General features: G+C 43.4%; 1 protein-coding gene across 1 annotated transcript in view; it reads right to left on the bottom strand.

Annotated features, from left to right (window-relative positions):
• The window catches only part of ZC2HC1B (zinc finger C2HC-type containing 1B), a 30928-nt gene that overhangs the window by 2807 nt on the left and 5741 nt on the right, over positions 1–22380 (bottom strand). The window contains exons 5-6 of the mRNA XM_029054997.2: positions 6293–6432; positions 442–550 (exon numbers count right to left, since the gene is read on the bottom strand). Of these exons, the coding sequence (XP_028910830.1) occupies positions 442–550; positions 6293–6432 (249 nt within the window). The remainder of the gene's footprint in view (positions 1–441; positions 551–6292; positions 6433–22380) is intronic.

Here is a 22380-nt window from a genome sequence, read left to right on the forward strand (position 1 = left end):
TGTTTTTCAACCAAAAGTGGCCGGAAGTGAAATCTAACATAATTTATAAATATAGGAACCTTTCAGGATTGTTTCTAAATGGAGTCTGGTGAAACTACAACAGAGGTCAATTATAATTTGAGTAATCAGCATGGAGCTAGGTAGGTACAGTCTTCATCCACAATCATAGTGTTTAAAGCATTTATCACTCCCAATTTCCATTTCCATCACATTTTTTACAAAAGTTAAATGATGAAGATATACATAGATGCTCCATTCTTTTTACCAAATTACCAGTGCTTGTCTTCTTAACTGAGAGCAATTTACATCAAGGCTCTCTCCTAACCAATGAGTCTTGATGCTCATGTTACATCAGCAATCCCCAACCCCAGCCCTAGTTACGTGGAGGCCCCTGAACCCTTCTCCAGTCTATTCTTGCCCCATTGGGCCCCATGGCCTCACCTGTTTTGGACGGATGTGCTTTCCCTGACTCCTGGGCCCTGTTCGCAAGTAATGTTGCCACGGCCTTCGTTACAGGAGGTTCTTTCTTGAGGCCCATCTGTGCCTTGCCCTGGGAAAAAAAGAGACTAGGTCATCCATTCACAAGTGCTGGCATCACAGTCAGAGTTCACAAAAGACAGGGCCTAAAGGCTGTACCACAAATTACCTGCCCTATCATAAGCTAGCATTCCAGAAGCAAATTGGAAGATTCTTCCTGCCATTTTCGGTTTTACTAAAATGGGGAGGAAGAAGTCATTGCCTCCTCTCTCCTGGCTCTTGGTTAACCTATTTCACAGGACCCCTCTCCAAGGGCCACACCCAGTGGTGCTTAGAACAGTGGTTGCCACATGGTAAGCACTTAACAAATAGCATAATTATCATTATTATTATAATCAGAGATTAGAGAAGCTGCGTGGCTCAGTGGAAAGAGCCCGGGTTTGGGAGTCAGAGGTCATGGGTTCGCATCCCGACTCTGCCCCTTGTCAGCTGTGTGACTGTGGGCAAGTCACTTCACTTCTCTGTGCCTCAGTTCCCTCATCTGTAAAATGGGGATGAAGACTGAGCCTCACGTGGGACAACCTCATTCCCCTGTATCTACCCCAGTGCTTAGAACAGTGCTCTGCACGTAGTAAGCGCTTAACAAATACCAACATTAATATTCTTCCACTTAAACCCTGGGAATTGAGTCTTCCCTTTGCCTCATTCCGGTCCCCATCCTTTAATTCCAACTGCTCACTGTTCTTTGATCTCCTGTACCCCACCACTGTCTCATGTCCCTTATCCTTCCTCTGCCATGAAACTCCCACTCTGATCATATCCACTAGACAACCACTCTCCTGATTTTCAAACCCTAATTAAATTCCATATACTCCAAGAGGTCTTCCCTAAGCCCTCACTTCACCTATTATCCCTCCCTTCTGCATTGCCTTTGAACTTGGGTCTTTAACCTTTAAGCACTTAGATTTTCACCCCATCCCCACAGAATTTATGTAGGTAGTCATCTGTAATTTAATGTCTGTCTCCCTGCTTTAATCTGTAAACTCTTTGAGGGCAGAGATGGTGTCTGACCTGCTCTAAGTGCTTAGGCTTCCAAGTGCTTAGTATAGTGTTCTGCCCACAAGAAGCACTCAAATACATGGATCGATTAGAGAAATAGCATTGCCTACTGGATTACAGCATGGGTTTGGGAGTCAGAAGGACTTGGGTTCTAATCCCAGCTCCGCTACTTGTCTACTTTGTGTCACAGATTCTCTAGGTCTCAGTTACCTCATCTGTAAAATGGGGATTAAGACTGTGAGTCTCATGTGGGACAGGGACTGTGTCCAACCTTATTAGCTATCTACCCCAGCGCTTAGTACAGCCTGGCACATAGTAAGCACTTAACAAGTACCATAAAAAAAAGATCAATTGTCAGCATAGCCTATTGGAAAGAGCATTGGGCTAAGAGCCAGTATACCCATGTTCTAGTCCTGGCTCTGCCGCCTACTTTTAATATACATTCCTCTATCTGAGTCACTGACTTGATTCCCTCAAACCTTGTGCTCCCACTCTTCTTCTCTCCCTGAACATCATCTTTAACCACGCAGTAGAGCTATTGGAGAAGGGCTCCTTTCCCTTTGCTTTCAAATTCATCCAAGTGGATCCTGTCCCAAAAATGTCCTCTTGACCCCATCCAGCTATTATTCCACCTCCCCTTTACCATTCCCAGCCAAACTCTGAACAGGTTATTTACACTGATGCCTTCATTTCCTCTTTTCCAATTCTCTCCTGGGTCCTCTTCAATTCAGCTTCCAACGCCTCCACTGAAGTTGCTCTCTCCAAAGGTCACCAATGACCTCCTTGAAGCTTCCAGCAGTCTTTCTTTGATACCAAGGACCCCTCCCTTCTCCTGGAAACACTATCTAATCTTGATTTCTCTGTCACAATCCTACAGTTCTGGTTCTCCTCTTATCTGGCCCTTCCTCCTTGGTCTCTTCAGTCCTTCTCTGCCTCCCACTCTCTAGCCATTGGTGACCCACAAGGCTCAGTTCTGGGTTTCCTATTCTCAGTCTATAATCACACCTTTGGTGAGCCCTTCCGCTCTCATGACTAAAGTATGGCCTTGTGGAAAGAGCACGGGTCAGGGAGTCAGAACTGGATTCTAATCCTGGCTCTGCCACTTGTCTGCTCTGTAACCTTGGGCAAGTCACTTAACTTCTCTGTGCCTCAATTTCATCAGTTGTAGAATGGGAATTAAATGCTTGTTCTCCCTCCTTCTTAAACTGGAAGCTCCATATGGGACAGGGACTGAGTCCAATCTGATTATCTTGAATCTAACCCAGCAATTATAGAGGGCTTGTTATATTGTAAGTGCTTAACAAATACCACAATTATTGTTGTTATTCTTCAAATACCATTTCTACAGGAATGACTCCCAAATCCATCTCACTAGCTCCATATTCTCTGCCATCTCACATCTTCTCCTGCCTCCAGATATCTCTATATGGCTATCCCTCACATAGGCACCTCAGGCTCAGAGAATCCCTACGTGGACTCATCTTCCCTCTCAAATCTTCTTCTAACTTCCTCATTGCTGTTAATATCATCCCCATTCTCATCCTCAAGCCCACAACCTTGAAGGTATTCTTGACTCCTCTTTTTCAACCAACATATTCAGTCAGTCACCAAATCTGTCAGTTTTTTTTTCTCCACAACATCTCCAGAATCTACCTCTCCTGTCTTCTGAACCTGCCACAATGCCAGTCCAAGCACTTGTCAGATCCTGTCCCAACTACTACATTAGCTTCCAGCCTCTCCCCTTTCTGTCCTTTAGCTGTCCATATCACTCTTCTAAAACATTGAAATCACATGTTTCCCCACTCCTCAAAGTCCACCAATGGTTTCCCAATCCTTTCCTTATCAAGCAGAAACTCCTGACCATAAGCTTTAAGACACTCAATCAGCTCTTTCCAGACTACTTATCTTCGTTCCTCTCACACAACACCCCAGATTTCATGCTTTGCTCCTCCCAATCCAAACTACACATTGTGCCTCATTCTCATCTCTCTCACTCTGACAACCTCTTGCTCACCCCCTCCCTCCCACCTGGAGCTCACTCCCTCTTCATATCTGGAAAACCATTGCCCTCTTTATCTTCAAAGCCCTTCTAAAATTACATCTACTCCAGGAGGCCTTCCTTGATTAATCCCTTAGCTCTCCACCATGCCACTCCAGGATTTCTGGGTCACCTAAACACTTGGGCAAGTCACTTGACTTCTCTGTGCCTCAGTTCCTCATCTGTAAAATGGGGATTAAGATTGTGAACCCCTTTTGGGACATGGACTGTCTCCAGCCTGATTACCTTACATCTACCCCACCTCTTAGAACAGTGCCTGGCACATAGTAAGCACTTAATATCATAAAAAAACCCCAACATTTGGTTACTAACCCACACAGCCCTTTTTTACCTATCTTTCACCTCTGTTTCTTCCCCTACCTGTAATTTATTTTATTGTCCGTCTCTCTCCATTTGATTATAAACTCCTTCAGGTTGGGAAGTGTGTCTACTAAATCTTTTGTTCTCTCCCAATTGCTTACTACAATCCTCTGCACAGAGTGAGCACTCAATAAACACAATCCATTGTTCTCTGCCATTTGACAGCTGGTGACCTTGGGTGAGACACTTAGCTTCCCAGTGCATAAATTCACTCACATTAAAGTGATGATAAATATCTATTCTCCATCCCACTTAGACTTCAATTCCTGTGTGGGACAGACTATGTCTGATCTGATTATCTTGTATTTGTTCAATCATATTTATTGAGTCGCTGCTTCAGTGCTCAGCACATAGTGTTTAAAAAATACAATCACTATTATTTGAGATCAAAAATAATTTCTAGTTTTACACAGATTATAATGAATGTTACATTATGGGTCTTTTTTTAACCCCATTTGAGAGAGGGACTGCTTTTACATGACAATGGAGTTTAAAAGCTGACAGAAAATGGACTGTCAGCATCAAAAATAAGCAAAAAAATAAATTCACCCTGGATTTATTTAGACCCAAGCAGGGCCTCCAGCAGACAGTAAACAAATTGGTCAAATAAAACATTGAAAAATTCAGAAGTCCATACAATAAAGTGTTCCTCTTCCTTACCCATCCTCCATTTCCATGGAAACCAGAGCAGAATTGTCACCTGCAGCCACACTGTTCACTTGGAGACCCCAGCCCATTTCTAATTCAGCTATAGAAGGCTTTGGTGCTTTCCTCTTTGAATGGGGATGTCAAAAAAGTATTTTTGTCCTTAAAGAAAGTTTATTTCCAAAAGCACTTTAAAAACCCTTAAAACTTTAGCTAATTAATTAAAACTTTTAATATTTTTGTCATTAAAGATAACAAGACTTCTGAACCCAGTTGTTTCTGCTAGCCAAAGGCCTAGACAAAAAAAAGACCTGAGAAAAACAGCAGTGAACAATCAATGGAAAGCACACAGTGCTTACTGTGTGCAGTGCACTGTTCTAAGAGCTTGGGAGAGTACAATATGACAGAGTTGGGAGAAGATGGCAAGTTTGGCTTGTCAAGGTCCCAAACTATGTCTATTGCAAGGGGAATTAGGAAGGAAAACACAAAAATCAGCAAATGAGCTTAGGAAGCTAAATGTAATCTCACCCTCCAGTTTGGAGGTTAAGCTCCACTGTGCAGCAGTATAGATACACTTTGCTGTCTGCCCACTGATTCTCTCTGTTTCTCTTTGTCTCTCTCTTTATCCCCCAACGCCGAGGCAGGTTCTCCACCCACACCCTCTAATGGCTGAGTAAGGGGAGCAATCTGCTCTACCCAGCCAGGCTTTTGGAGTCCAGAGAGTCTAAGAAACCCTCTCCTCTGGGACCAAATCCCTACCAGCAACTAGCTTGCAGGCCAATTACCAATTGCAGAAATTCATGGAGACTCTTGGAAAATTTTCAACAGGAATGTAAGGAAAAGACATGCCTCTTGAGGAATGCAGAGCTCTTATCCTACAGCTTCACACAGTGGTTGCCTAACACACCTGCACAGATGGTTAGAATAATTGGATCCTACAGCCCCGCATGTGTATGACTCATTAAACATGAGTTTCAATGAAGTTCACTGAAAAAAAGGGTCTTAAGAAGGCAATCTTCTTTCAGAACTCTGGTCTGCTTGTTTCTAGATAGAAAGCCTCTGAAAATCACTCTCTGCTAAAGCTAAGGAAGAAAGAACCTTACCATTCAAATGCAATGGACAGCCAATTATCTGAACAAACTGGGACCTAGGCTACCTTGCATCCCTGAAAAGGGAGAAAACCAAACACAAAATTGCACTTGCTTCCTGCAGTGGCACACCCAGTGCTCTTCAGTGCCTTTAAAAAAAAAACTGCTTCAAACACCAGGCTGTCTGGGAGTCAACATTTAGATGATAACTAGCTTTTCCTCTATTGCCTTTCTTCTGAAGGACTCACAACTTTTTAAGAGGAGGCCTCACAACAGATTTGAAAAGTTTTGGAGCTATTTTCCAGTGAGGAAACCAAGGTACTCAAAGGGAAGGGACTCGAGCTACCTGTTGAGTCAATGGCCTCCTCTTTTCTTTCTCCCTTATATTGCCTTTCCCTCTTTAATAGATCACCCCACGGGACATCCGAGAGGGGAAGGAGGGCTGAAGGGCAAAAAGCCCTCCAATCCTACCCTCCGCCCATACTACATTCAACCGGCTTGTCCCAACAACTCCATCACCCAAGTACACAGACACAGATTCCATGAGACCAGCCCAATAGTGCTCCTTGCTGGCTTGCCCTTAAACAGGAAAGACAATATTTACCTGAGCCCTGGAGGTCATTTTGGCTGCTGTCTGGGCTGGAATGAAAAAACGACGGGAAGCTTGATCTTTGCAGAAATTGATGTGTCTCCCAGCTGCATTTTCATTAAACCTCCTCATGCAGTGAGGACACTGAATATAATCTGTTTGTGACAAAAAGATGCAAGTGATTAACTTCATAACTCCAAAACAAACCAGAAACAGCTAGCAGGAAATATTTTACATGGAAAAATCTCTCTTCCTTCTATAATCAGAGCCTGGGCTAAGATTGCACAGGGCTCTTCCTACTGCAAGATTGTTAGGTGAGGGGACAAAATTGTATTCCCCAAGCATTTCTCTGGTTTTTAATCGTTTTTAATTCAGAAAATTCCAGGATAGGGGCAGGGGAGAAGGCACTCTCACTAGTGAAACCATCCAATGAATCAGTAGTATTTACTGAGTGCCTATTGTATGCAGACCACTCTTCTGAGCACCTGGGGGAATAAAATAAAGGTCAAAGACAGGACCCCTGACCTCAAGGAATTTACTCTTTAATAGGGGTGAGAAACCTATTTAGCTAGGAGAAAGAAAAAACAGAAAGATGGATAAGTGAATAAGCTTTTAAATAGTAGAAATGTAAATCAATATGTTCATATGTTCACAAGGACTAAGGTGACTGGGAGTGCAAAACTCCCAAAACAGTAGTTACGGGCATAAAACCTTCAGGTGACATTAGAAACTCACATCGGACACAACCCCTAAAAACATAATGAACGTGGAAGCATTTTGCCAGTTTAGAACTTCTTCAACATCAGACAACTCACACCAGAGGTAAGCCCTACAAATGTAGCAAAGGTGGGAAAAACTTCAGAACTCAAGTCTCATTCAACATCCAAGAATTCACTATTTGAAATTGTAAAAGTGTAATCAATGTGGAAAAGTCTCTAGACAGAGCTCAAATCTTAACCAAAATGGGACATTCCATACTGGAGAGTAACAAATGTGGAAAAGCCTTTGGTCAGAGCTCAAACCTCATTCAACATCAGAGGATCCACACAGCAAATAAACCAAGTAAATTTAATTAATAAGGGAAAGTCTTCTTCAATCATCTTAGAAGAGAGCGAACATCAGAGCCTTCACAAGAGTAGACCTATGAACAGGGAGGGGAATGGCTTCAGTTACATCTCAAGCTTTATTGAAAATCTGAGAACTGAAACCCAAGAGGTGACAGAAAACCTCCCTGGGAAGAGAGTCCCCAGTTGAAGTGATGAATAGGAGAAAGCCACACTCAAACTTCATTACTATTAGAGTGTCTGCCCCAAAGGGAGCTCTCCCAGATACAGTCAACATATTTATTAGGTGTTTACTGTGTGCAGAGCACTGTACTAAGCACTTGGGAGAGCATAGTATAACAATATAACAGACATGATCCCCACCCACAGTGAGTTTTCCAGTCTAGAGGGGGAGAGAGACATTGATACAAATAAATAAATTACAGATATGTACATAAGTGCTGTAGGGCTGGGAGGGGGGATGAATAAATGGAGCAAGTCATGGTGGCACAGAAAGGAGTGGGAAAAGAGGAAAGGAGGACTTAGGGAAGGCCTCTTGAAGGAGATATACAACAGCTATGAGACATACTCTTCCCTTTCCAGACCTTTTTCTCCATCTGAAAATGATTTAATCACCACCCTCTCTTTCTCTGACCCTTCCACAACACTTTACAAGCCCTGGCTTATGATTCCATTTCTGTGGGGCAGGCAGTTTTCCCCAGTGAGAAAAGTGAAGGAAACTGATTCAGAGGTTGAAGGAGGGAGAGATAAAGGCCTGATTCCTGTCTCCCTGCTGAACAAGTCCCTTGATTCAGGATGAGCTATGTAATTAACCCTTAGTGCCACCCATGGGGTTAAGCTGACAACTTCCTGCAGCAGTTGAGAAAGGAAAGGGGGGTGGGAGAGAGGGGTGAAACAGAGATAATTTTCAGAGGAATGATAGATTTAAAAGAAGTCCAAGTGGAAAGGTGGTGTTTGGATGTCATTCGAGGACCCTGGGGTGATTTACAATACATAAAAATATAAAAAATGCAATTACTGGGATGGAACATTGTCCATTCGGTCCAAATTTCTGTCTCCAACAGTGGAAAAAGGATACTTAGGAAGAACAGTATGATGGTTGCCTTCCTTGGCACTAAAATCCCTAACTTTCCCTCTAGCAACTCACTGAAAACTTCTCTTCCCTGAATTTAACCCAATCCTCCTGGAAGGAACTGGAATTTTTGGCCAGCACAACTTCCTGTGGCAGCAAAAAAATGAATTCTTTCATTTGTTTTAAACATCTTACCCTCAAACTTCAAAGGGTATCCTTTCATCAGGTTGCTGTGAAACTTATTGAAAACAATTATGTTTGCTATGCAAACACCCTTCAGGATTCTGTCAACTCTTGGTCTTTGTCTTTCCAAACCAGAATCCTATCTTTTCAGTCTATCTTCATTTGAAATCTTTCCCTTCCCTATCCACTCTGTTCCCTTCCTCTGTATTTTCTCCATCTCTGTTGTGTCCTTTCTATGATGAATCAGTGACCAGAACTCTAAAGTGTTCCAAGTGCGTGCACACCGTAGCTTCATAGAGTAGACTAATTAACTTAACTAATTAAATCTTTTTGTTTTCTAACCCCTTCCTGATGATGCCCAGCAACTGTTGGCTGCATGAAGGTAGGCAGGTACCTTATTAAAGATTTACTATCACAACTGTTTCCACATTGCATTGCTCAAGTTGTGGTAAAATCGGGGCAGGTGAAGATGAGAAAATATGGAATTTGAGCTTGGAGTTTACATATGATAAGCCAGTTATTCATACTAAAACAAATTTCTCAAGAACATGCTGAGAGCTCTTCCCATTCCCTCTCATTCTTTGCCAAAATGGGCAATTCAATCCATCATATTTATTGTTTACTGTTTGCAGAGCACTGTACTAAGTGCTTGGGAGAGTTGGTATAAAGATTTGAAAAAGGTCTGGGAAGGGATGAGCATGTCTCATAGCTGTTGTACATCTCCTCTTCCCTGATCAACTATAACAGGGTTGGTAGATACATTCTCTGCCCACAATGGGTCCCAAGGGAAATAATGAATAATAACAGTAATAATAATAATAATAATGATGGTATTTAAGTGCTTACTATGTGCCAAGCACTGCTTTAAGCGCTGGAATAGAATCTAGACAATCAGGTCCCTTATGGGTTTCACAGTCCAAGTAGGAGAGAGAACAGGTATTGAATGCCCATTTTATTAATAAATAATAATAATGGTACTTGTTAAGCACTTATTATTTGCCTAGCACTGTGGTAAGCCATTGGGTAGATACAAATTAATCAGGTTGAACACGGTCCCTGTCCCACATGGAGCTCACAGTCCTTCCTGCCCATTTTACAGTTGAGGTAACCGAGGTACAGAAGTTACGTGACTTGACCAAAGTCACACACAGAGAAGTGGTGGAGCTGGGATTAGATCTAGGTCCTTCTGACTCCTGGGCCTATACTCTATCCACTAAGCCATTCTGCTTCTCCAATTTTACAGTTGCGGAATCTGAGGAACAGAGAGGTTAAGTTACTTGCCCAAGGTTACACAGCAGGCAAGTGGCAGAGCAGGGATTAAAACCTAGGTCTTCTGACTCTGAAGCCCATGCTCTAACCACTAGGTCATGGTGCTTCTCCTCAGGCTGAGGAAGGTGCATATTCTCAACTTGAATTTTGGTATAGCTCAAATCCACAGTATACTTTAGAAAGAGAGCATTATTACACTGATCTCTCATCACTCTTCTCAGATGATTTGATCAGCCTCCTTCAAACAAGGTTTTTCACATGTATTTGAATCACAGCATGCTGAGTTTAAATTCTAATGTTTCCAACAAGTGCTGATTTGTCAAGGGGACTTTCCTTAGTCACTCCATGCTGGAAGCCAACCTTTGCAAACAGAGTCTCTCCCAGCCAAGCAAAAGTAGTTTGAGCCAAGATCGTGACTGTGGCCCCCTAGCCTCCGCACACAAAACTTCCTTTCAGCTAAGCACATTAAAATTGCAGGGCAAATTGGCAGTGAGCTTCAAAGACTTCCAAGTCCAGAGTAAGCATTTTCTTGAGATAAGAATTGGCACTTCGGAAGCTTGGTTTCCTAGAGCTTTAATTGAGTTGCTCCAATTTCCTCTTTCGTTACAAAGCTGACAAAATACAAATCCATGAAAAACTTTCTAAAGCAGAGTTGGATCACTAAAAAGTTCGAATGAATTGGAAAATTGCAACAACTTTTTTCTGCTAAAATTTCTCAGGGGATACAGTGACTCCTAGTGGGGATCAGAGGACCTGGGTTCTAACTCCAACTCCACCACTTGCCTGCTGTGTGACCTTGGGGAAGTCACTTCACTTCCATGGGCCTCACTTTCCTCACTGTAAAGTGAAGACTCAATACCTGTTTTCCCTCCTTAGACAATGAGTTCCATGTGGGACAGGGGCTGTGTTCACCGGACTGATTTGTATCTACACCAGTGCTTAGGACAGTGCTTGACACATGGTAAGTGCTTAAATACCATTAAAAAAATCAGCAGAGTTTCAAGATATTTTTCCACTTTCTTGTGGGCTTTTACGTCAGGATGATTATTTTTTATAATTGGTGTGCTTCTTCTTCCTTATTTTGAGGGGCAAAGAAATTCAGTTTCCCAGAGTTGTGAGCTGCAAGAGTTGTGAGCTGCAAAAGTGACAAACTACAACCAGGTAATAATGTCTGGGGTTTCCAACACCTTTGCCCCACAGGAGCCCATAGAGTTAGGCTTTTATAACAATTATGGTATTTGTTAAGCGCTTACTATGTGCCAAGCATCACTGTGAGCACTGGGGTAGATAAAAGGTTTTCAGATTGAACACAGTCCCTATCCTGCATGGGGCTCACAGTCTAGGTAGAAGGAAGTAGGATGTAATCACCATTTTAACAGATGAAGAAACTCAGGGACAGAGAAATTAAATGACTTGCTCAAGGCCACACAGCAGACAAGTCATAGAGCCGGGATTAGAATCCAGGTCTTCTGACTTCCAGGACCATGCTCTTTCCACAAGACCCCACTGCTTCTCCTTTATGCCCCTGGTAATATGGGTGACAAACTCAGTGAGCCCAAAACTGAGCTTGGGAATTCTTGCAGATTGGATTCTCCTTGAGACCATTTCATACAACTTGCCCAGTGATTAAGAAGACATAAGCCTTTACAGTCTCACAACAGTGCAGTAGCCCAGAAAGTCCATGCTATTTTAAAGCCTATGTGATGTCCTGTCACTCAATTCTGTCTAGTTCTCCTACTCCCAAATGTTAGTGACCATTTTCTAACAGTATAGGCCTACCACACCTCTTCATAAAACAGGATTTTTGGGACAGAGACCTAGTAAAGTACAGAGGCAGGACCAACTTGAAAAAAATGAAGAGAGACAGGGGAACAGAGCTGCAAGAGTGTCAGAACCAGAAGTGGGCATGGGAGAGTTCCTGCAACAGCACAAGGGAGAAAAAGAGAACAGAGAGGTTACTTGTACAGCTAAGGGAGGCCCTATGGTTAAAGCAATAAAGGGGCAAGCTAATGATCAGAGAGGGATTGGCTGAAGGAGGGCCAGTCTGCATTGAAAGGAAAAGCAAAAAAGCCTGAAGAAATCCCAATTAGAAAGAGTCTGGAAAAAAAAAATCACGTGGGTTTCAGGGGCTAGGAAAGTACAGACCTATCTTTTGCAAATGGTTTCCAATAAGAGAGGGCATAGCCTAGAAGGGAGGGGAGAAAAAAGGCTGCATTGAGGATTGAAAGTAAAGCAGCAGAAAGTGAATTATATCCACGAGGCTATTTGCAACCAGTATTCTTATAGCTAAAAGACCAATTAAGTCAGATAGGGCTATGGAAACCAATTGAGCCATTAACATTTGTCTGGTTTTATTCAATTTTCAATCAATCAAATGAAAATGTTACAGACCCAGAGAAAATTCACATTCCTTTTGGTGACCTTTTTCCTTTTCTTAAATTTAAACAAGATGAAATTTTTAAGCATTTTTCGTATCCTTCATTATCCTTTGGCAATCCAAATTTTCTTACAAAGATAGAACACAACATCCTATGCAGAGCTATCAGAGAATAGTATTGGGGCCCTCACTGAACTGTTTCTAAGAACAAGCCAAGAGAAAAAGCAGCTTTAGAAGAAGTGATCAAATAAATGGGTTAAGGAGGGTTTAATTATCAATGGGGAAGAATCAGTAGCAATTTAAGCAATGATAAGGGCAGATCAAGGTTTTTCAATATCTTGTTTACTCGGTGTCATCCTTGACTCGTCTCTCTCGTTCACCCCACACATCCTATCCGTTACCAAGACCTGCCGGTTTCACCTCTACAATATCGCCAAGATCCGCCCTTTCCCCTCCACCCAAACGGCTACTTTACTGCTACAGGCTCTCGTTATATCCCGGTTAGACTACTGTGTCAGCCTTCTCTCTGACCTCCCTTCCTCCTCTCTCGCCCCGCTCCAGTCTATTCTTCACTCCGCTGCCCGGCTCATCTTCCTGCAGAAACGATCTGGGCATGTCACTCCCCTTCTTAAACAACTCCAGTGGTTGCCTATCGACCTCCGCTCCAAACAAAAACTCCTCACTCTAGGCTTCAAGGCTCTCCATCACCTTGCCCCTTCCTACCTCTCCTCCCTTCTCTCTTTCTACCGCCCACCCCGCACGCTCCGCTCCTCTGCCGCCCACCTCCTCACCGTCCCTCGGTCTCGCCTATCCCGCCGTCGACCCCCGGGCCACGTCCTCCCGCGGTCCTGGAACGCCCTCCCTCCTCACCTCCGCCAAACTGATTCTCTTTCCCTCTTCAAAACCCTACTTAAAACTCACCTCCTCCAAGAGGCCTTCCCAGACTGAGCTCCTCTTCTCCCTCTACTCCCTCTGCCATCCCCCCTTTACCTCTCCGCAGCTAAACCCTCATTTTCCCCTTTTCCCTCTGCTCCTCCACCTCTCCCTTCCCATCCCCACAGCACTGTACTCGTCCGCTCAACTGTATATATTTTCGTTACCCTATTTATTTTGTTAATGAATTGTACATCGCCTTGATTCTATTTAGTTGCCATTGTTTTTACGAGATGTTCTTCCCCTTGACTCTGTTTATTGCCATTGTTCTCGTCTGTCCGTCTCCCCCGATTAGACCGTAAGCCCGTCAAACGGCAGGGACTGTCTCTATCTGTTGCCGACTTGTTCATCCCAAGCGCTTAGTACAGTGCTCTGCACATAGTAAGCGCTCAATAAATACTATTGAATGAATGAATGAATGATTCCCTAAAGAGTACCTTGATTCTGTAATTGCTAGAACAAAATGTAATTTAAAAAGTGCTCCTAAGTCCCAAAATGAAACAGTAACAACAATAATGACAGTCATCACCATAGTATCTGGCAAGTGGTTACTATGTGACAAGCACTGTACTAAGCACTGGAGTAGATAAAAGGTCCCACATGGGGCTCAAAGTCTAAGTAGGAGGGAACAGGTATTGAATCCCCATTTTGCAGATGAGGGAACCAAGGCACAGAGAAGTTAAGTAACTTGTTCAGGGTCACACAGCGGGGATGCAGCAGAGCTGTGATTAGAACTGTGGTCGAACGACTCCCAGACTCCTGCGCTTTCCACATGTTCACACTGCTTCCTGCTTTTGAAATCACAACAGGTAAATCAAGAAATGTACTGATTTTATTTTCCAATAAAATTGATATTGTTAAAATTGATATGGACCCAGCTGGTACTTTCATAATAAGCAATATAACAGATCTGTAAGACCACATCTACTATCAGGAAAGGGCCCCCCCCCCCCCGAAAAAAACATCACTTTCCTAATTGAATAGGGGGTACCAGTTATCCAGCCTGAGGTTTGAGGATTTTCACCATGATTATCTACCCCCCTACCTGTACCCCAACCCTTCACATCTTATTAGAAAACTTGCCCTCTTCCTTCTCTTCCAGATCACTATTTTCAATGGTCATTGTCCAAAGGCTCCTTTCAAACATGCCCATGTATCCCCAATTCTACGAAAAACTTTCTTGACTGTATCTAACCCCTCATTTGTAACCCTATCTCCCTACCACTCCTCTCCATACTCCTTGAATGAATTGTTTATAACTGCTGCCTCCACTTCCTCTCCTTCAATTCTCTCCTTAAACCCCTATAATATGGTTTCTGCCCTCTAAAATCCATGGAAACTTCCCTTTTAAAAGTCACCAATGACCTCTTACTTGCCAAATCCAATGACCTCTACTTCTTCTTAATCCTCTTAGATGTTTCAGCTGTCTTCATCACTGTTGACCAGTCTTCTTCTGGAAAAACTACCTAACTTTGGCCTTACTGACACTGACCTCTCCTGGTTCTCTTCCTACATCTCTGGCCATTCCTTTTCAGTCTCCTTCATGAGCTCCTTCTCTGCCTTCACCCCTTTAGATCGTAAGCTCCTTGTGGGCAGGAAATGTGTTTACCAACTCTATTGTACTTACTATCCAAAATGCTTAGTACTGTGCCCTGCACACATTAAGCACTCAGTGATACTGTTGATTGATTGAATGATTGTGGGGTTCCCTCCAGGTTCAGTTCTGGGTCCCCTTCTACTTTCCATTTACACCCACTTCCTTGGAGAACTCATTTGCTCCCATGGTTTCATTTACCATCTCTATGTGGATGATTCCCCAGCCAACCTCTTCTCTGCCTTCTCACATTTCCTCCTGACTTCATCTGCTTACCCAAATTCTCTCCTCCCTCAGGCTTTCCCATTGCTGTAGACAGCACCCCCATCCTCCCAATCTCCCAAGCCTGTAATATCAGCATTCTCCTGTCCTCTCTTTCAAAATCAGCATTGTCCTGACTCTCCTCTCTTTCAACCTGCATAGTCTGTCACCAAACCTTGTTGGTTGAACCTTCACATCTCTAGAATCCACCCCTTCCCCTCCACCCAAATCTGCTGCCCACTTGTCCAAATTCCTTTACATCCCATCTCCTTCCTATGTCCTTGCACTGCCACCTCTTGAATCCCCACAGCTGCTCCTGCTCGATCCCTCTGATATGAGAATGAACGTATTATTATTGGATCTCTGACATAACATAAGACCATAAACTTGCCCCTGAAAATATTCATCAGCAGCACCACCAGACCCAATGTCCCAACTTCAAATAAAGATAACAGCTCTCCTACCGCTGTTTCCAAAATTGTAACCATTAACATAGGAACCATGTCCAACCGCCTGCCGGAACACAGAGAACTCAGCTCCCGAGCTGCTGCAGCTGAGAAGCGGCCATTCTTCAGATTACTGCTGCTGCTCCTGCTCTGCCTTGACCAGGTGCACAGTGAGGAACACAGAGCAGGTGTAGCTGACACCCTTATGACAAAGGCCATCTTTTTGCCATTCCATAGCTGCCTGCCTTCACATCAACTCAGTCTGTCTGCTCCTGAACATTTACCTCTCTGCTCTCAGGGACCTGCATTTGATTAAGTCATTTGTCAAGGGAACCACCAGATTAAGCAGTTATTGCTCCTGACCACCTTTCCTGTAGATTTTAGCTTCTCCATCTCACTCTGATAAGTATGGTGCCTGACACACAGTAAGAGCTTAACAAATACCACATATAAAAAATCCCCTCTCTTTAATCAGCCAATACCTGCCTCTATCACCCAGGAATCCCGATTTCCTCCCACCCCATCTCTGCCCTTTCCCAGCACCGCCGCTCATCCTCTTCCCTGTGCCAGCTCCCCCTCAGCTCATTCCCATCCAACTCCTCTCCAGTTGCAGCTTTCCCTCCCTCCACCCCACCTTCCAGCCTCACCCAAGTGCAGCCTGGGGAACCCCTGCTCCATTAATCAATGGTATTTACTCTCCCTAGATGACACTATCTCCCCTGTCAATCTCTCTCCAGAGGGGGCCTCATCTCATCTCTCACTAAGACTCACTGAGAAAGGGGGAGGAGTGGGCTTCTCACTCCCCAAAGCCACTTTTGCACCATCCCACCTCCTCCAACCTCTTTCCCTTCCATTGAAGCTCAGTTCATCCACCTCTACCATGTACCACTCCAGTTATTAGTCATGGTCATCTAACAATCAATGTTATTACTCCCTCCCTCTTCATGTATGACAACCACCCTCCTCACCTTCCAAGTCTTATTAAAATCACATCTGCTTTAACAAGCCTTCCCTGAATAAACCTTCATTCTCCCTATCCCCCTCTCTCTTCTGCATTGCCTGTGTACTTGGATCTGTGTTCTTGAAGCACTTGATATTCACCCCACTCAGAACACTAACATACGTAACCATCGTTTATTTTAATATCTGCCTCCTTTTCTAGATTGTAAGCTACTTGTGGGCAGGGAATGTGTCTATTGGCAGTCCTCTACTTATACTGTATATATTATATATTATACTCTCCTAAGCATTTAGTACAGTGCTCTGCACACAGTAATCACTCAATAAGCACCATTGACTAACTCCTGCATCAGCTTTCTCACTGACTTTCCTGCTTCAAGTCTTTCCCCATTCCAGTCCAAACTTAACTTTGCTGTCCAAGAAAATTTTTCAAATACATCACTCCACACACATCTCCCCACTCCTCCAAAAGCTCCATGGTTGCCCATCCAGCTCTGCATCAAACCCCTCACCATCCACTTTTAAGGTTCTCAATCACCTCTCTCCATCCTAATAATAATAGTAATAATGATGGCATTTGTTTAGCACTTACTATGTGCCAAGCACTGTTCTAAGTGCTGGGAGGATACAAGGTGATCAGGTTGCCCCACATGGGGCTCACAGTCTTAATCCCCATTTTACAGATGAGGTAACTGAGGCCCAGAGAAGTTTAGTGACTTGCCCAAAGTCACACAGCTGACAAGTGGCAGAGCCGGGATTAGAACCCATGACCCCTGACTCCCAAGGCTGGGCTTTTTCCACTGAGCCATGCTGCATCGTACCTAAGTTGGCTCTGATCCCCCTACAACCAAGCCCACAACAGCTAACACCAACCTTCTTACTGTGTCTCAACCTCACTTCTCACCCATGACCACTTGTTCACATCCTCCCTCTTTCCTCTAACTTCCTCCCCACTTCATATTTGACAGGCCACCACTGTCCCCATCTTCAAAAGCCTTACTAAAATAATAATTCATCTTGGAAGGCTGACCTATTGCTTCACCTTCCTACCCTGTTCATCTTCCCTTCTATGTCACTTGTGCCTTTGGGTCTGTACCATCCCATAAGTACTTTGATACTCACCTCTGCCCTGTGAGTACTTACCAGTTAATTATATTTATTGAGCAAAATGTGCAGAGCACTGTACTAAGCGCTCAGGAGTGCACAAAAGCAGAGTTGGTAGGTGAGTTCCCTGCCCACAATGAGCTTATTATGTACACAACCTTGTACTCTAGTGCTTCTCCTATCTGTCTGCTTCACCACCCAGATTGTAAACTCCTTGCAGGCAAGGATTGTTTACCAACTGTTGTATTATACTTTCCGAGTGCTTAGTACAGTACTTTGCACACAGTAAGCACTCAATAAATACCAGTGATTGATTGAGGAACGTGAACATAAAGAAATCAGTCCTGAAGGGCAATGGGAAAAGTGGATCTCACATTTTACCTAGAAATGAGATTTACCTAAACTGGAAATGAATTTTACCTAAATTGTTTGACTTGTGAAAAAGAGCAGCATGCTGGATAGGTCCACTCAGTGACTGGGGTGTGACCAGGCCCAGTTCCTGGCTGCAGAATAGAGCAGCCAGGTGGCAGAGAGTTAAACTAAGGGAGGATCCCCTAACTAAATTACCTTTCCTAGCAGGCAAGACTAAGCAACCTGATCACACAGACAAGATGTTTAAGACAAAATTGATCAACTAGATGTAAACACACCAGCAGGACCAGATGGCATCCACCTGAGTTTCTTGAAGGACTCTGAGGGCGAGTTGGTGAAAACTGGTGGCAAGACCATGTAACTACTAGAGGACTGCCAATAGAATTCCCAGTTAGAAGACTGTCTCTCCCTTAATAATAAGGTTGGTATCTGTTAAGCGCTTACTATGTGCCGAGCACTGTTCTAAGCGCTGGGGTAGACATAGGGGAATCAGGTTGTCCCACGTGGGGCTCACAGTCTTAATCCCCATTTTACAGATGAGGGAACTGAGGCACAGAGAAGTGAAGTGACTTGCCCACAGTCACACAGCCGACAAGTGGCAGAGCTGGGATTCGAACTCATGAGCCCTGACTCCAAAGCCCATGCCCTTTCCACTGAGCCACGCTGCTTCTCCCTTCTCCAGTCTATACTTGGTTCTGCTGCCAGGTGATTTTTCTGAAAAAAATATTCCATCCATACCTCCCCACTCCTCAAAAACCTCCAATGGTTGCCCACCTAACCCTGCATCCAAAAGAAAATTATTACTATAGGCTTTAAAGCATTCGGTGACCTTGCTTATCTCCTACTACAACCCAATCCATACACTCTAATCCTCTATCCCCATTCCATTCTCTGTATCTATGTGTTTTCTCTATCCCGACACCAACCCCTTGCCCACATCCCCCCTCGAGCCTGGACCACCCTCCCCCTTCAGTCTACCATTCCCCCCCTCCTTCAAAACCCTCCTAAAATCAGACCTCTTCCAAGAGGCCTTCCCTGATTAAGCCCTCATTTCCCCACCCTCTCTCCCCTCTGCATCACCTATTCCCTTGGTTGTGTACCTTTTAGGCACTTTGATACTCATACTACAGTACTTAAGTACATACTCTTATACTTTACTATTTCCCCAATCTGCAATTTATTTTAATGTCGGTATCCCCCTAGAGATTGTAAGCTACTGTGGCTAGAGATCATGTCTACCAACTCTATTGTACTTTCCCAAGTGCTTAGAACAGTGCTTTGCTTGCAGTAAGAGTTCAATAAATATCATGGTTTGATTGATTTATGATAGACCAATGAGTCTCACTCTCACACTTGGCAAACTGGGAAAATATAAAATGTAAATTAGTAAGCACTTTGATGAAAAATCTTTGAGGAGAAAAGGCCATAAGGTTTATGTAAGAATAAGTCATGTCAGACTAAATCGCTGGAGTTCTTTAAGGAGCCAAAGTAAGCAGGTGTGTAGAAGGAAATATGTAAACATGGTACATTTACGCTTTCAAAGTCCTTGACAAGCTTCCCAACAAAGACTTTAAAAAATGAATTGGCAAGAAGGGAGAATTTTGTCAGGAGGTAACTGGTTTAAAAAGAAAGAGTTGGGATACATGGACACTTTTTGAAATGGATAAGATACTGGAATGGCTTAATGCTGGCACCAATTTTATTTAATCACTTTCATTATTACCTGGAAGAGGGAGCACTCAGTGAAATCTCCAGGTTTATAGAAGATATCAAGTTTTTCCAGGTGGCAAAATGCCATACAGATGGGACAAGCTGCAGGAAGGCCTCTTGGAGCTCATAGGGTGGGCAGAAAAGTGGCAAACTATGGTGTGAATGAGGGCAAGGTAGTGCATCTAAATCTCAACTGTATGCTCAGCCACAACTCAGTTTTGGAATCAACACTGAATTACCGACTCAGATTTCTGTAGGGGCTATAAGAGCCAACATATTTCACCTCTCATTCATGATGCCTAGGTTTCCAGACTGTCTCATATTTTAGTCATACTTCATACCTTGAAGTGGCACTATATTGCAGTTGTACAGTGCTTTTATTTTTCCCAAACACTCTCAATTTAATGTGTTCCTTTAAATCACAGGGGTAGTATATAGTGGTAACCAAATTGGCAGATAAAATGCTAGATTCCATCAGATAGGAGTAAAAACATAAAACAAGGCCTAACTCTGCCAAGTTATAAAGTCATAATATCTTTGCACCTGGAAGACTTCACCCTGTTGTGCATGTGTGCCTCCTTCTTGGAAGGAAACAAATGGAATTGAACAGGAAAGCCAACTAGGATAAGGAGACGGACAGCCTCTCTACAACAGTCTTTCCTACACCCTGTAAAGACTACCACCTGATCCTACCCTTACAGGTCTAGAGAGTACTCACCTCAGTTTGAAGGTTTTTAGGCTCCTGCCAAGCAGAAGAAACAGTTCTTTATCATAAAGATGGGAAGAATTTGTTCTCTCAGGCACACAGTATCAAGGGCTTCAAGAAGGGTTTGGGTACCATAAAGGTAAATGAGATTCCCACAGGGAATAATTAAGAGATATTAAAATTAGAAGGCTAATGTAGAGTTACCAGAAGTTATGGTTGGGACAGACATTACATTGTCATTCCCTTTCTTAAAACCTCCACTGGTTGCCTATCAACCTCCGCTCCAAACAAAAACTCCTCACTCTAGGCTTCAAGGCTCTCCATCACCTTGCCCCTTCCTACCTCTCCTCCCTTCTCTCTTTCTACTGCCCACCCCGCACGCTCCGCTCCTCTGCCGCCCACCTCCACACCATCCCTTGGTCTCGCCTATCCCGCCGTGGACCCCTGGGCCACGTCCTCCCGCGGTCCTGGAATGCCCTCCCTCACCTCTGACAATCTAATTCTCTTCCCCCTTCAAATCCCTACTTAAAGCTCACCTCCAAGAGGCCTTCCCAGACTGAGCTCCCCCCTTTTTCCCTCTGCTCCCTCTACCACCCCCTTCACCTCTCCGCAGCTAAACCCTCTTCCCCATTTCCCTCTCCTCCTCCCCTTCTCCCGTCCCACCCCCTCAGCACTGTACTCGTCCACTCAACTGTATATATCTTCATCACCCTATTTATTTTGTTTATTTTGTTTAATGAGATGTATATTACCCTGATTTTATTTATTTGCCATTGTTTTTGAGATGTTCTTCCCCTTGACTCTATTTATTGCCATTGTTCTTGTCTACCTGTCTCCCCCGATTAGACTGTAAGCCCAACAAAGGGCAGGGACTGTCTCTATCTGTTGCCGACTTGTACATTCCAAGCGCTTAGTACAGTGCTCTGCACATAGTAAGTGCTCAATAAATACTATTGAATGAATGAACATTAAGGAAAGTACCTGTCACCTCACCAACTGATCCCACTTGGTGCAGCACATAGTTCTAGGTGCTTAAAATGACAACAGAGTCACTAAAAGTTCATCTTCTTAGTCCTTTAGGTTTGATAACTGGGGAACCTTAATTCCTAAAACTGTCTAGAGGAAATCAACACTGTCTTATTAACATTAGAAGCCTTGCGTCTTCAAACATTCACTTCAGTAAAGTAAGATGGAAGAGAGAAGTTTGGGTGGGGTGCTGATTTTAATTTCTGAACAGGAGTAATTTTTAACTTTTTTCCATGTGCCCTGCCTTGGCCTGCCTAAGAAAATGCGTAGAGAGTCAGCAGCTATTCATTGAGAAGGGCTGGCTTGTAAGAGAGGTTTCATCCCTAAGAATGTGTGTCTGGCTCAAAGCAGTCTGTGTCATTTATTTTCAAATCAGTAACTGTGATAATCAGAAAAGGACAGCTTCAGGGGAGCAAAAGCAACCTGAGCTAATGGTTTAAACATATATGTACCACTTCCTCAGTACCAGAGATTGTTAATCCAGAGTAAATGGAAATTTTGCACAAGCACAGACAAGCTGCAGAACTGGCCCAAGGTGAGTATTTCAAGAATGAATAATATTGAGACCTGAATAATTACCCAGACTGCATTCTAGCAAACAAATTAACAAATACAAGTGTGCACACATTTTTTCCAACTTCATTTTCCATTGAATCCAAACTAGCTCACCTTCTTGGAAGAACTTCAACTAATTTGCTAATAGTGCTTTAGCCAAGCATGTACTACAAACATGTATTACGGCAGAACTGAGTGCCACTGACTCATCTGGGATTATCCCACAGATGATGTTATTTAATACACTTTACTATCACCTACAGAGGTTGTCAATGATGGGCTATTAAACCACAATGACAAAAAATTTCGGGATATCTACGTATTAACTGTATTTGGTGATTTGGGTCATTTCACTTGCCTTCCGCCTTTCTTTTTTGAAATTATGAGTCAGGCAAGTACAATTCAAGAAGTCCTGAGAATGGGAATGAAGTTTAAGTGTTTATAATGGAATTTCAAAATCAATCGGAAAGA

Source organism: Ornithorhynchus anatinus, chromosome 2 (assembly GCF_004115215.2).
Source record: "Ornithorhynchus anatinus isolate Pmale09 chromosome 2, mOrnAna1.pri.v4, whole genome shotgun sequence".
NCBI classification, from domain to species: Eukaryota; Metazoa; Chordata; class Mammalia; order Monotremata; family Ornithorhynchidae; genus Ornithorhynchus; species Ornithorhynchus anatinus.